Source organism: Heterodontus francisci, chromosome 11 (genome assembly GCF_036365525.1).
Source record: "Heterodontus francisci isolate sHetFra1 chromosome 11, sHetFra1.hap1, whole genome shotgun sequence".
In the NCBI taxonomy this organism is placed as follows: domain Eukaryota; kingdom Metazoa; phylum Chordata; class Chondrichthyes; order Heterodontiformes; family Heterodontidae; genus Heterodontus; species Heterodontus francisci.
The window spans coordinates 64,220,303-64,236,283 of NC_090381.1; the positions used below are offsets into that span (position 1 = coordinate 64,220,303).

At 45.9% G+C, this 15,981-nt stretch overlaps 1 protein-coding gene across 3 annotated transcripts in view; it reads right to left on the bottom strand.

Moving 5' to 3' along the window:
• The window catches only part of kcnab1a (potassium voltage-gated channel subfamily A regulatory beta subunit 1a), a 322,091-nt gene that overhangs the window by 101,124 nt on the left and 204,986 nt on the right, over positions 1-15,981 (bottom strand). For all 3 annotated transcript variants that reach the window (XM_068041466.1, XM_068041465.1, XM_068041467.1), the window contains one exon: positions 1,405-1,484. In XM_068041466.1, coding sequence (XP_067897567.1) covers positions 1,405-1,484 — 80 coding nt within the window. The remainder of the gene's footprint in view (positions 1-1,404; positions 1,485-15,981) is intronic.

The following is a 15,981-nucleotide window of genomic DNA, read 5'->3' on the forward strand; positions in this document are numbered from 1 at the left end:
ACAGTTTCCAACATTAGATGTGATTCTGCAATTGGACAACATTTGCTAAATAATCCACAGTGTGCTAAGAATTACGTTGACAACCAATTTAAGATTGTCAGTAGGGCTCGCACTGTGGCACATTTGCACGTACTGGAAGCTACATATATGAATACACAGGGTCCTGTTTTTTGCAGACAGAAAGAATATGTACAAACATTGTGCCTGTTTCAGCTGAACAAAATAGTGACAGCCATTTGCTGGTTCATTCCTCAGGCAATGCCTTGACAAGTCAGAGTCAAGCTACCTGGTTTAAACTTCAACAAAGCTTGGCAGTTAACTGTCAGTCACTGTAAACTGGTGCATTCTCCAGTGGCAACGCCTCTACCAGAGTTCACGTATGTTCATGATTGCCAACCAATCAGCACTCTCTTCTCATGCAGTATAAGTTGTTGTTTTCCCTTACATTGGTTATTCTTGCAGATTGTCCTGATGAGTGCAAGACAAAAAGCTTCGACAACATGTCTCTATTTTCGGGAATACTCAAGTTCTGTACGACGAAACGACAATCTAAACTAAATTCTGTAGTTTATTTGCTGTCGCCACTAGTAAGACCAAATAGTATATTTAAAATTTAAATTGAATTCTTGGGTTTTAGGTCTCTATTAGGGATTAATGTAAAATCAAGGAGAATCAGATCACATGAGATTAATAATCCGTCTATATTAGCATGAAATTCACATTCCAATATGGAAAATTGTCTAGTTTGACAGATGTCCTATCTGCTGGCATTATAAACTTGAGAACAATGGAGTCCAGGGTCAGAGTGAGATTTCTTGAAAATGAGGAAGTTCATTTTCGCTCCAAGCAATGTTGGGACCTACTAAAGCCTTAGATCAATTTGAAAGTTGAACTATCTTTGCAATGAGGACAATGCATTATTCGCCTGATGTGCTGATCCACTAAGCTATGGTTCATTTGCATATCCCATCTAAGGAACAACAATATTTTGATCACTGATAATCACACTGTAACATCAGTTTCTGATTTATGCCATTTTTATACAGAGAGACCAGAGAGAAACAGTAATTTCAGGCTGCAAACAGTTTAAGGAGTCATTATAGTTTTGAGAATAAATATGCACAGATTGTGCTAAAATGTTAAAACATCGCACTTACACAAAATAAGCATCTAAAATAAACATGTAAATTCTGGAAATACATACAAAAGGATTCTGTACAAAGGAAAAAAAAGCAAAAAATTCAACTGTCAGAAAGGTTTTGAAAGTCCAGTCCTAGTTTTAAATATCTGCTCAGTAATAAAACCTCAAATATAAGAATTTGATACAAGCTGAGTAGCTTGGCGACAACGGCTGCATTTCTTTGGCATTAGGCATAGTCTCGGATAATAAGGGTGTTCACTTACTTGCCAGCTGCATACACTTCTGCTGTATCAAACAGGTTTATTCCATGTTCATAAGCAATTGTCATTAGCTGCTCAGCCACCTGTAAATACAAAATATAAAAGACTGCTGAGCTGTGCAGTGTGGAATATCTGACTACTCTGTCTTAGGCCCCTGTTTTTCATTCAGCATTTTTCATAAAGCATGGGATTCTATTTCCTGTCCAATAGCTCTGGGCAGTTACGTGCTTGGTAATATCAATAGTTTGGTTGCTATCGTCCTACAAAAGTGATGGCAGCATAGCCGAGGGAGCGTGCACCATCATCAGTTTACTTTTTTCCCGCTCCCTGATTGTGTCCTCAATCATTTGACATTATATACGTTACCTTAAATTCTGGAACTGGCCACCAATTAAGCACAAAAATGTAATACTTTCAACCAGCTTGTTCTCGTGCTTCATAAAACAAGAAACTACAATCAGTAAATCATTATATTGGCTTTGGAAATACCAGCTAAAGGTCACTAAAAACTGGCTCGCCACACCTCCAGAGGTGCTTGAGATGAAGATGGAGATTTTGGGCTGAATTTTATCAGCCCCTCGACAGCGTGGGTCATGGTAGGGGGGCCCGTAAAATTCAGCGGGGAGAGAGAGGCCTGCCTTGACCCCTGATGTCGAGAAGTGTCCGCCGCATATTACCGGCAGCGGGGGGGGCGGGACATTGGTGCGACCCCCCGCGCTGCTTGGCGGCGCCGCCTTCATCTAAATAGTCAAATGAACAATAATGGTCATGTTTCCACACCACAAAACCTTAAATCATCCCATTACACTGGTCCAAAGGTTTTCAAGGGGATCCAGGTCATAACCCCATCCTGCAGGATCTTACCAAGCCATTTAATCTTCAAAAAACTTTTCCATGAAAGCCCACACCCGACCATATGTTATCAATGGCAATTAAAAGATTGCTTTCCGAGGAACAACACTTGCAGTTTTACTTCTTTTCCAGTTGATCAGCTGTTCTGGATTCATTGTGATAGAAACAAACTCCTAAAGACATTGCATAAGAGACTTAACAAATGTTGTTCCACTATTAGCATTACTGAGAGTTAATTATTAAGTGTTGCATCTTGTTTTTAAAGATACAGCACTGAAACAGGTCCTTCGGCCCACCGGGTCTGTGCCGACCATCAACCACCCATTTATACTAATCCTACACTAATTCCATATTCCTACCACATCCCTACCTGTCCCTATATTTTCCCTACCACCTACCTATACTAGGGGCAATTGCTAATGGCCAATTTACCTATCAACCTGCAAGTCTTTGGCATGTGGGAGGAAACCGGAGCACCCGGAGAAAACCCACGCAGACACAGGGAGAACTTGCAAACTCCACACAGGCAGTACCCGGAATTGAACCCGGGTCGCTGGAGCTGTGAGGCTGCTGTGCTAACCACTGCGCCGCCCCAACACGTTTCTATCTAGGGAGATATAAATTAGCAATCCTGTAACCAAGTAAAATTTGCTGCATTGATTTTAAGCCAGTGTTTGACCTTTACATTTAATAAACCAAATTTGTAGCATATAGCTTAAGTCATATCGTCTGATATGTGTTGTTCTACTATTTGAAGATTAGAACACCAGATAACTCATGTCAATTCAATGATCTGATACAGGAGCAAAAATGTCTGGGCAATACTACATTACCAAATATTGTGCCTTTAATGTCACCCTAGTTTGCAGAGAGGACTCACTTATGAGAGTGGTCTTTGACATGAAGCAAGAGAGAAATAGCCAGGTAAAGCCTCAAAATATCATCTCAACCCAAAGACAACTGGTTACAAGGTGAATAGATTTGATCTCATTCCCAATGGTACTTCAAGTGCCTTAAATTGAATGGGATACACTGATGCACTGTTTTACTTTAATTCAAGGAAGGTCAGTATATATTTACAGTGATAATATGATTTTAGTTTGCTAACTGAACAAACAGGGAGAGACTAGCTCAAGAAAACTGTGCCTCAACAGAGTCCACCTAATTCATTGGAGCTTGGATCAACAGATAACTCTTTGCAGGTATTTCAGTGCACCAGTGAATACACTCAGCCACTTCATCATCCAACTGCATGAGTGGAAATTCCAGCCTGACCATCAACATATATTCCAGGAATGGGGATTGTTGGGTGATAGGTTGCTTTGTTTCTCTGGAAATGTTAGGTTCTCCATTCAACTGATGAAATAGGATCAAAGTAACATTATTTACATATTATATTATCTTCAAAATTAGTTCAAACTTTGATGAAAACTTAGCTCTTTTTTCTTATTCGTTCAGGGGATATGGGTGTTGCTGGCTAGGCCAGCATTTATTCCTCATCCCTAATTGCCCTTGAGAAGGTGGTGGTGAGCTGCCTTCTTGAAACATTGCAGTCCTTTGGGTGTAGGTATACCAACAGTGTTGTTAGGAAGCGAGTTCCAGGATTTTGAATCAGCGACAGTGAGGGAACTGCAATATAGTTCCAAGTCAGAATGGTGTGTGGTTTCAAGGGCAACTTGCAGATGGTGGTGTTTCCATGCATCTGCTGCCCTTGTCCTTCTAGGTGGTAGAGGTCGCAGGTTTGGAAAGTGCTGTTTAAGGAGCCTTGGTGCGCTGCTGCAGCGCATCTTGTAGATGGTACACACCGCTGTCGCTGTGCGTCGGTGGTGGAGGGAGTGAATGTTGAAGGTAGTAGATGGTGTGCCAATCAAGCAGGCTGCCTTGTCCTGGATGGCGCCAAGCTTCTTGAATGTTGATGGAGCTGCACCCATCCAGGCAAGTGGACAAGTGGAGAGTATTCCATCACACTCCTGACTTGTGCCTTGTAGATGGTGGACAAGCTTTGGGGAGTCAGGAGGTGAGTTACTCGCCGCAGGATTCCTAGCCTCTGACCTGCTCTTGTAGCCACGGTATTTATATGGCTACTCCAGTTCAGTTTCTGGTCAATGGCAATCCCTAGGATGTTGATAGTGGGGGATTCAGTGATCATAATGCCATTGAATGTCAAAGGGAGATGGTTAGATTCTCTCTTGTTGCAGATGGTTATTGCCTGGCACTTGTGTGGCGCGAATGTTACTTGCCACTTATCAGCCCAAGCCTGGATATTGTCCAGGTCTTGCTGCATTTCTACATGGACTGCTTCAGTATCTGAGGAGTCGCGAATGGTCTTGGATATTGTGCAATCATCAGCAAACATCCCCACTTCTGACCTTATGATTGAAGGATGGCCATTGATGAAGCAGCTGAAGATGGTTGGGCAGAGGACACTGCCCTGAGGAACTCCTGCAGTGATGTCCTGGAGCTCAGATGATTGACCTCCAACAACCATAATCATCTTCCTTAGTGCTAGGTATGACTCCAACCAGCGGAGAGTTTTCCCCCTGATTCCCATTTACCTCAGTTTTGATAGGGTTCCTTGATGCCATACTCGGTCAAATGCTGCCTTGATGTCAAGGGCAGTCACCCTCACCTCATCTCTTGAATTCAGCTTTTTTGTCCATGTTTGAGCCAAGGCTGTAATGAGGTCGGGCGCTGAATGGCCCTGGTGGAACCCAAATTGAGTGTCACTGTTCAGGTTATTGCTAAGCAAGTGCCGCTTGATAGCAGTGTCGATGACACCTTCCATCACTTTACTGTTGATTGAGAGTAGACTGATGGGGCGGTAATTGGCCGGGTTGGACTTGTCCTACTTTTTGTGTACAGGACTTACCTGGGCAATTTTCCACATTGCCGGGTAGATGCCAGTGTTGTAGCTGTACTGGAACAGCTTGGCTAGGGGCGCGGCAAGTTCTGGAGCACAGGTCTTCAGTACTATTGCCGGAATATTGTCAGGGCCCATAGCCTTTGCAGTATCCAGTGCCTTCAGTCGTTTCTTGATATCATGCGGAGTGAATCGAATTGGCTGAAGTCCGGCATCTGTGATGCTGGGGACTTCAGGAGGAGGCCGAGATGGATCATCAACTCGGCACCTCTGGCTGAAGGTTGTTGCAAATGCTTCAGCCTTATCTTTCGCACGGATGTGCTGGGTTCCCCCATTATTGAGGATGGGGATATTTATGGAGCCACCTCCTCCAGTTAGTTGTTTAATTGTCCACTACCATTCACGGCTGGATGTGGCAGGACTGCAGAGCTTAGATCTGATCCGTTGGTTATGGGATCGCTTAGCTTTGTCTATCGCATGCTGCTTACGCAGTTTGACATGCAGATAGTCCCGTGTTGTAGCTTCACCAGGTTCACACCTCATTTTGAGGTATGCCTGGTGCCGCTCCTGGCATGCCCTCCTGCACTCTTCATTGAACCAGGGTTGGTCTCCTGGCTTGATGGTAATGGTAGAGTGGGGGATATGCCGGGCCATGAGGTTACAGATTGTGGTTGAGTACAATTCTGCTGCTGCTGATGGCCCACAGCGCCTCATGGGTGCCCAGTTTTGCATTGCTAGATCTGTTCGAAATCTATCCCATTTAGCACGGTGGTAGTGCCACACAACACGATAGACGGTATCCTCAATGTGAAGGCGGGACTTCGTCTCCACAAGGACTGTGCGGTGGTCACTCCTACCAATACAGTCATGGACAGAAGCATCTGCGGCAGGCAGATTGGTGAGGACGAGGTCAAGTATGTTTTCCCTTCATGTTGGTTCCCCCACCACCTGCCGCATACCCAGTCTAGCAGATATGTTCTTCAGGACTCGACCAGCTCGGTCAGTAGTGGTGCTACCGAGCCACTCTTGGTGATGGACATTGCAGTCCCCCACCCAGAGTACATTCTGTGCCCTTACCACCCTCAGTGCTTCCTCCAAGTGCTTTTCAACATGGAGGAGTACTGACTCAGCTGAGGGAGGGCAGTAGGGTGTAATCAGCAGGAGGTTTCCTTGTCAATGTTTGACCTGATGCCATGACACTTCATGGGGTCCAGAGACGATGTTGAGGACTCCCAGGGCAACTCCCTCCCGACTGTATACCACTGTGCCGCCACCTCTGCTGGGTCTGTCTTGCCGGTAGGACAGGACATACTTGAGGATGGTAATGGCAGTGTCTGGGACATTGTCTGTCAGGTATGATTCCGTGAATATGACTATGTCAGGCTGTTGCTTGACTAGTCTGTGGGGCAGCTCTCCCAACTTTGGCACAAGCCCCAAGATGGTAGTAAGGAGGACTTTGCAGGGACGACAGGGCTGGGTTTGCCATTGTCGTTTCCGGTGCCTAGGTCGATGCCGGGTGGTCCGTCCGGTTTCATTCCTTTTTATTGACTTCGTAGTAGTTAGATACAACTGAATGGCTTGCTAGGCCATTTTGGAGGGCATGTAAGAGTCAACCACATTGCTGTGGTCTGGAGTCACATGTAGGCCAGACCAGGTAAGGACAGCAAGTTTCCTTCCCTAAAGGACGTTTGTGAACCAGATGGGTTTTTACAACAATCGACAATGGTTTCATGGCCATCCAGTGATCTAACCTCCACAACTCTCTGGGGTAGAGAATTCCAGAAATTCACTACCCTCTGAGAGAAGAAATTCCTTTGCACCTCAGTTTCAAATGAGTGTCCCCTTATTCTGTAACTGTGTCCCCTAGTTCGAGATTCCCCCACTAGTGGAAACATCTTCTCAACATCTACCTGTCAAGCCCCCTCAGAATCTTGTATGTTTCAATAAGATCACCCCTCATTCTTCTAAACTCAAACAAGTAAAGGCCAAACCTGTTCAGCCGTTTTTGATAAATCAACCCCTTCATTCCAGGAATCAGCCTAATGAATCTCTTTTGAACTGCCTCCAATGCCAGTGTATCCTTTCTTAAATATGGGGACCAAAACTGTACACAGTACTCCAGGTGCGGCCCTGCCAACACCCTGTACAGTTGTAACAAGACTTCCCTATTTTTAAACTCCAACCCCCGAGCAATAAAGGCCAAAATTCCATTTGCCTTCTTAATTCTTGCTGCACCTGCATGCTAACTTTTTGTGTTTCATGCACAAGAACACCCAGATCCCTCTGTGCTGCACTTGTTTGACGTCTCTCTCCATTTAAATAATTGTCTGCCTTTTGATTCTTCCTACCAAAGTGCGTGACCTCACACTTTCATTGCATTAAACTCCATCTGCCAAGATTTTGCCCACTCACTCAACCTATCTATATCCCCTTGCAGATTCCTTATGTCCTCATCACAACATGCCCTCTCACCTATTTTTGTATCATCAGCAAATTTGGATATATTACACTCTGCCCTCTCCTCCAAGTCAACATAGATAGCAAATAATTGAGGTCCTAGGACTGATCCTTGTGTACTCCACTAGTTACGTCTTTCCAATCTGAAAAAGACCCATTAATCATGACTCTCTGTCTTCTGTGAGTTAACCAATCCTCAATCCATGCTAATACATTACCTCCAATACCCTGAGCTCCTATCTTGTGCAATAATCTTTTATCTGGCACTTTATCGAATGCCTTCTGGAAATCCAAATACACTACATCTACCAGTTCCCCTTTATCAACTCTGCTTGTTATATCCTCAAAGAACTCTAGCAAATTTGTCAAACATGATTTCCCTTTCACAAAACCATGTTGACTCTGTTTGACTGCGTTAAGCTTTTCAAAATGTCCTGCTATTTTTTCCTTAATAATGGACTCTACCATTTTCCCAATGACCAATGTTAGGCTGACTGGCCTATAGTTTCCTGCTTTTTGTCTCCCTTCCTTCTTGAACAGGGGCGTCACATTATCAGTTTTCCAATCCGCTGGCACCTTCCCAGAATCCAGTGAGTTCTGGAATATTTCGACCAATGCCTCCACTATCTCTGCAGCCACTTCCTTTAAAACCCTTGAATGTAGGCCATCAGGTCCTGGCAACTTGTCTGCCTTTAGTCCCATTAGTTTGTCAAATACTTTGTCCCTCGTGATAGAGACTGTTACAAGATCTTTCCTTCCATTAGATCTTTGCTTATCTGATATCTGTGGGATGTTTATAGTGTCCTCCACCGTGAAGTCCGATGCAAAATATTGGTTTAAATTATCTGCCATTTCCCTGTTCCCCGTTATCAATTCTCCAGTCGCATCCTCCAAGGGTCCCATGCTCACTTTAGCTACTCTTTCTTTTTATATACCCGTAGAAGCTCTTACTGTGTTTTTATATTTCTTGCCAATTCAATTTCATAATCAATTTTCTCCCTCTTTATTAGCTTTTTAGTCATCCACTGCTGGTTCCTAAAAAATTCCCAATCCTCTGGCCTACCACTATTTTTTGCCACTTTGTATGCCTTAGTTTTTGATTGGATATTCTCCTTAACTGCCTTTGTTAACCACGGGTGGTTCATCCTTCTCATCAAGTCCGGGATAAATTTTACTGAGGGTTATGAAATATCTGCTTAAATGTCTGCCACTACTCATCCCTTCGTCTATTTTCCCAGCCCGCTTTAGACAACTCTTTCTTCATACCTCTGCAATTGCCTTGTTTAAGTTGAAGACACTGATTTGAGACCCGAGTTGCTCACCCTCAAACTGAATTTGAAATTCTACCATGTTGTGATCGTGACCCCCTAGAAGATCCTTAACTACGATATCTCTTCTTAATTCTACCTCATTACACATTACTAGATCTAAAATAGCCTGTTCCTGGGTAGGTTCTGCAACGTTTGGCTTTAAGTAACAAACCCTGATGCAAAGGCCTGCTACCTGACCCAAATCTGACGGGACCCGCGGGTCCGGCCTTCGGGTTCGGGTCAGGTCGGGCCGGATTCGAATCGGGCCAGGTCCGGGTTGGGCCGGGTCCGGCTCGGACACATGCAGCAAGAATTGCAGATAAGTGTTAAAAGTTAAAAACTTACCTGAGCTGCAAGTCCGGGATGTCAAGCAGGGAAACTCTTAAGTCTGCGAAGTGAGCATGTGAGCATCTCTATGATGCCATCACGCTCATGCAGCAACTTCCAGCAGATTGGGAGTCGGAAGGTAAGTAAAGGGGACATTGCGGTGGTAGGGTCAGGTCGGGCTCGGTTCGGGTCGGGGCGGGCCGGGCTTGGGGGGAAAATGGAGGGACTCGGGCCGGGTGGGGCTCGGGTCCGCTGTGGTTCCGTTGGGTTCAGGTTGAGGTTTTTTTTGTGACTTGAGCAGGCCTTTACCCTGATGCACTCTACAAATTCGTCTTCCATGTTACCTCTGCCAATCTGATTTGTCCAGTCAATATGCAGATTAAAATCACCCATGACAATTGTAGCGCCCTTCTTATATGCTGTTTAATGTCCACCACCATTCACGACTGGATGTGGCAATACTGCAGAGGTTAGATTTGATCCATTGGTTGTGGGATCACTTTTCTCTGTCTATCGCATGCTGCTTCTGCTGTTTGGCATGCAAGTAGTCCTGTATTGTAGCTTCACCAGGCTCGCACCTCATTTTGAGGGTGCCTGATGCTGCTTGTGGCATGCCCTCCTGCACTCTTCATTGAACCAGGGTTCATCCCCCGGCTTGATGGCAATGGTAGAGTGGGGGTTATGCCGGGCCATGAGGTTACAGATTGTGGCTGAACACAATTCTGCTGCTGCTGCTGATGGCCCACAGCGCCTCGTGGATTAAAGTCCACATTACCACTATTTTAGCTTGACATTGAACATGTCAGCCTCGAGTTTCCACTAGGTTGTGCTGTTCTTTTCAGCGCAATTCACCTGAAATTAATCAAACCAGTACAAAAGGATACAGATCTTTAGCGCAAATTACACTTGCTGTGAATCGAGTTCTTGAAATTTTTTGCGCTGGTTTAAAAACATCGAACTAAAAGCTGTTCCTACCCACAAAACTGTCCATGGCCCAGATCAAATTAATCACTATTGCAAGTTTCCATTTGTAGGCCTTCGAGGGGGCTCTTAATATTCAGGTTTTTTTAGGTGCACGGACACTAATGTTTTAAAAACTTATGAACATGTATTTTTTAATTTACTAAAAAACTGACTACCATAGACCAATATAACTAGCAAATGGTTCTGTGTAGTTTTTACAGCCATTTTCAGTTACTTAAAATCAGGATACTCAAAGGTCATGGACCAGACAATCTGGGTGGAATTATCCCAATTTAATCCCTGGCCAAACAGCAGGAACATTTGCAGGTTGGGAACCTATTGCTGGAGCAGGCTTTGCTGAGAATCTTTAACTGAGCCATGGCATTAGCATACTGCCTCCGGGTTGCCTGACAATCAGGGAAGGTGGGCTGGAATACTCACTGGATTTGACAAAGGAAGGATTTCAAATTAAAGGGACCACTGCATGTGTTATAATGGCTCACAGCATTTGAATTTTTGACACTGTAATAATCACAGCAATGGAGAGGAGACCTGGGAAGGCTGCTCCCTGGGTCTCTTACCTGGAGGTCCTGCTGAGGGATCTGAAGGGCTGCATTCAGGTAAGCACTCCCAAGGACTGGAGGAGACAAGCTCTCCAACCAAGCAGGCACAGATGGAAGTACCTGGGGAAGTCATCAGCAAAATGTGGTCTCTCCAACCTGGAGACAGTGCAGCAAGGGGATCCAGGACCTCAGGAGGAGACAGCAGGTGAGTGGCATAGTACTGTCAGGTGCCAAGCCCCACACTCTGACTTTCCCAGCACTCTCCTGCACAGCATTCCTCCGATCAACAAACCTTGCAGCTCCTTTCATTCCTCTCTCTGTAGGCACCTCACATCCCCATCTGAACAGCCAACACTCACCCTCAATCTATTGTCCTCTCACACACCTACCTCACTGTCAACCTCCACAAATGCCGTCTTCCATGCTATCCACACAAGCCACTACTAACACTCATAACTCTCTGCTTTGTCTCCCTGGAGGAGAAGGGAGTACACAATTGCGGGGAGAGGCAGAGACCTGGCCCGCGGTTGGGGGGGCAAGAAGCAGGTGGCACTCCAGTGACAGGAACCTTGACTGCCCACTGCTCCACCGGGAAGGAAATCTTGTCCAGGAAGCTGCAGATTTCAGCAATGACCTGCTATGAAAACCTGAGTCTGCTGATGCACTGGTGCTCAGACATGCTAAGAGAGCTGATTCGCTGCCTGAAGGCGCCTTGTTGGGATCTCGCCTCCTACCAGCTGGATCTCAGTGTCCATCCCCTCTGCCTTGTGGAGCAGTATGTGACTGAGGAGAAGGCTCTGCTGCTGGTGTTGCTGCTCCTCTTGTTCTTTGTCAGAAGTGCAAGGTAGAGCTGCATAAGCTGCACACATGCTGTGGTGAAGACTAGCTGCAGGAAATTGCAGCTGAAGGTGAGTGAAGTGCAAGACAGGTGAAGTGACTTCCAAGAAGTTGGAAATCAGCTGTCAAGCAGTGAAAGCACTCCCTCAGATAAGAAGTGCTTTGAACAGCAGCCTCTCACCTGGCTTTGGAGACAGAAATTCAGTTTCACTGATTAAAAGCTTTCCAGCCTGTCAGTTTCACTGAAGAAACTCTTCCAATTATGCACTTGCCTTGGTGACCCTGCAGAGTTGCAGACAGGTCAGGAAACAGGAGTCCTGGCTGCTAAATCCAGAATCAAGGGTTAAAACAGTACTTAATAAACTATTTGAATATTTTAATTACTTACCCGACAGTTGCACGGGTGTTCACCCTTATCTTCAATCCCAGCCCAGTGAAACCCACAAGAGGATACATTTTTAGTGCATTTAACTCCCCACACACACCCAAACCTGCATCCCCTTGTTTGGGAAAATTTACCCTCTGATTAAAAAAATTTATTTTTTGTGATAAACCCATTTTCAGCTGTATTAATCAAACTATAGCAAGGAATATATCAAGGAATATTTCTTAAAGGAAAATTTCTCGAAAAAAACTCAACTGCTGCTCAATTGCTCATGGCAGATGTTATGCTCGGAAATATGCAAATGGCTTTGAGCGGAAAATTGAGAATAAAAGCACTTAACAAAACTAGCGCAATTTTGGGCTCTATTTGTGTCCACATTGGATGTTCCTATATTGCTACAGGATCACCAATTGACATTCCAATCCATGAAAACGATGTGGAAATTATGAACAACTTTATTTCACTAGTTCTGAACTGAGACTTTAACTTACTTCGGCAAAAAATGAATATAGTCTCCATTTGAGATATTAAATATGAGTAACTTCAAATTGATTTTGCGTAAAGGGGCATTATAGAATTAATGAACTGAATCAGGCCCTTGCTATAGATGAGGCTAATGTAATTTCTTGTCTTGATTGCATAGTTCTCAGACCTCATTCTAAATATTGCTAAAAGTTGCATCTCAATTTCATTTAGGGAAGGAAATTGTGGCTGCATCATTTCATGCTCCTCTCCATATATTTAACCATGAAAAAAGGCTTTATAAGAACATGAGAAATCGGAGCAGGTGTAGGCCATTCAGCCCTTGGCTGCTCTGCCATTCAATGAGATCATGGCTAGTCTTCTATTTCAACACCATTTTCCTGCACTATCCCCGTATCCCTTGAGTGAATATGTAGAAATCTATCGATCTCTTCTTTCTTTGGCCTCCTTATCTCGAGAGACAATGGGTAAGCGCCTGGAGGTGGTCAGTGGTGTGTGGAGCAGCGCCTGGAGTGGCGAGAAAGGCCAATTCTAGAGTGACAGGCTCTTCCACAGGTGCTGCAGAAAAATTTGTTTGTCGGGCCTGTTACACAATTGGCTCTCCCCTTGTGCTTCTGTCTTTTTTCCTGCCAACTGCTAAGTCTCTTCGACTCGCCACACTTTAGCCCCGCCTTTATGGCTGCCCGCCAGCTCTGGCAAACACTGGCAACTGACTCCCACGACTTGTGATCAATGTCACAGGACTTCATGTCGCGTTTGCAGACGTCTTTAAAGCGGAGACATGGACGGCCGGCGGGTCTGATACCAGTGGCGAGCTCGCTGTACAATGTGTCTTTGGGGATCCTGCCATCTTCCATGCGGCTCACATGGCCAAGCCATCTCAAGCGCCACTGACTCAGTAGGGTGTATAAGCTGGGGATGTTGGCCGTCTCGAGGACTTCTGTGTTGGAGATACGGTCCTGCCACCTGATGCCAAGTATTCTTCGGAGGCAGCGAAGATGGAATGAATTGAGACGTCGCTCTTGGCTGACATAAGTCGTCCAGGCTTCGCTGCCATAGAGCAACGTACTGAGGACACAGGCTTGATACACTCGGACTTTTGTGTTCCCTGTCAGTGCGCCATTTTCCCACACTCTCTTGGCCAGTCTGGACATAGCAGTGGAAGCCTTTCCCATGCGCTTGTTGATTTCTGCATCTAGAGACAGGTTACTGGTGATAGTTGAGCCGAGGTAGGTGAACTCTTGAACCACTTCCAGAGCGTGGTCGCCAATATTGATGGATGGAGCATTTCTGACGTCCTGTCCCACGACGTTCGTTTTCTTGAGGCTGATGGTTAGGCCAAATTCATTGCAGGCAGCCGCAAACCTGTCGATGAGACTCTGCAGACACTCTTCAGTGTGAGATGTTAAAGCAGCATCGTCAAAGAGGAGTTCCCTGATGAGGACTTTCCGTACTTTGGACTTCGCTCTTAGACGGGCAAAGTTGAACAACCTGCCCCCTGATCTTGTGTGGAGGAAAATTCCTTCTTCTGAAGACTTGAACGCATGTGAGAGCAGCAGGAAGAAAAAAATCCCATAAAGTGTGGGTGCGAGAACACAGCCCTGTTTCACGCCACTCAGGATAGGAAAGGGGTCTGATGAGGTGCCGCTATGTTGAATTGTGCCTTTCATATTGTCATGGAATGAGGTGATGATACTTAGTAGCTTTGGTGGACATCCAATCTTTTCCAGTAGTCTGAAGAGACCACGTCTGCTGACGAGGTCAAAGGCTTTGGTGAGATCAATGAAAGCAATGTAGAGGGGCATCTGTTGTTCGCGGCATTTCCCCTGTATCTGATGAAGGGAGAACAGCATGTCAATGGTGGATCTCTCTGCTCGAAAGCCACACTGTGCCTCAGGGTAGACGTGCTCGGCCAGCTTCTGGAGCCTATTTAAAGCGACTCGAGCGAAGACTTTCCCCACTATGCTGAGCAGGGAGATTCCAGTGTAGTTGTTGCAGTCACCGTGGTCACCTTTGTTTTTATAGAGGGTGATGATATTGGCATCGCGCATGTCCTGAGGTACTGCTCCCTCGTCCCAGCACACGCAAAGCAGTTCATGTAGTGCTGAGAGTATAGCAGGCTTGGCACTCTTGATTATTTCAGGGGTAATGCTGTCCTTCCCAGGGGCTTTTCCGCTGGCTAGGGAACCAATGGCATCACTGAGTTCCGATTTAGTTGGCTGTATGTCCAACTCATCCATGACTGGTAGAGGCTGGGCTGCATTGAGGGCAGTCTCAGTGACAACATTCTCCCTGGAGTACAGTTCTAGATAGTGCTCCACCTAGCGGTCCATTTGCTTGCGTTGGTCAGTGATTATGTCCCCTGATTTAGATTTGAGGGGGGCGATCTTCTTGATGGTTGGCCCAAAAGCTCTCTTAATGCCATCATACATTCCTCTGATGTTTCTGGTGTTGGAGGCCAGCTGAATACGACTGCATTGGTGTCATTTGCGCAGCGCCGGGCTGTTCTTTGTGCAGTGCTTCTGGTTGCTTTAAGTGCTGCGGATGTTAACTCGCTGGGGGCTTTCTTGTAGTTCAACAGTGCAAGCGCTTAGTGGCTATGACAGGTTCCAGCTCTTCAATATGCGATTGAAACCAGTCTGAATTCCTCTTCGCACGTTTGCCGTAGGTGGTCAAAGCTGACTCATAGATGGCGTCTCTGATGTGGGCCCACTTGGTCTCAGCATCCCCTGTGGGAGTGTTTTGAAGGGCTGTTACAAGAGAGTTTAGAAATTTTTGTAACAGCTGTGGATGAGAAATTCTGCTCGTGTTGATGTGCAGGTGGCCCTTCTGCTTGGAATGATGAAACTTCTTTGGTCTGAGTCTAACCTTGCTGCACACCAGGGAGTGGTCGGTGTCGCAGTCCGCACTGTGGAAGCTGCGTGTGATTTGAACACTGTTTAAGGCGGCTCGCCTTGTGACGATGAGGTCTAGCTGGTGCCAATGACGTGATCGTGGGTGCCTCCATGTAACCTGGTGACACAGTTTAGTGTGAAAGAACGAGTTGGTGATGCAGAGGTTATGATAGGTACACAAGTCAAGCAGTCTCTGCCCATTCTCAATCATCCTTCCAACGCCATAGTGCCCAAGGCAGGAGGGCCATGAGTCATGGTTGGCCCCAACCCTGGCATTAAAGTCCCCCAGCAGGAACAGGTGTTCGGTGTTGGGGATGCTACTAATGATATTATGGAGTTCCTCGTAGAACCGGTCTTTAGCTTCAGGTGGGGAGCAGAGTGTTGGAGCATAGATGCTGAGTAGGTGTACTGGACCAGAGGTGATCAGCAGTCGGATGGACAGTATGCGTTCCGAGCCATTTGAGGGAGGCTCTATCATGCTGAGCAAGGAGTTTCTGATGGCGAAGCCCACTCCATGCTGTCTTGGTTCTTCAGGATCCCTAACCTGCCAGAAAAAGGTGTAGTCTTGCTCTGCCAGAGATCCACTCGCGGGGAGGCGTGTCTCCTGAAGTGCTGCAATGTCTACATTGAGTCTGCTGAGCTCGTTGTT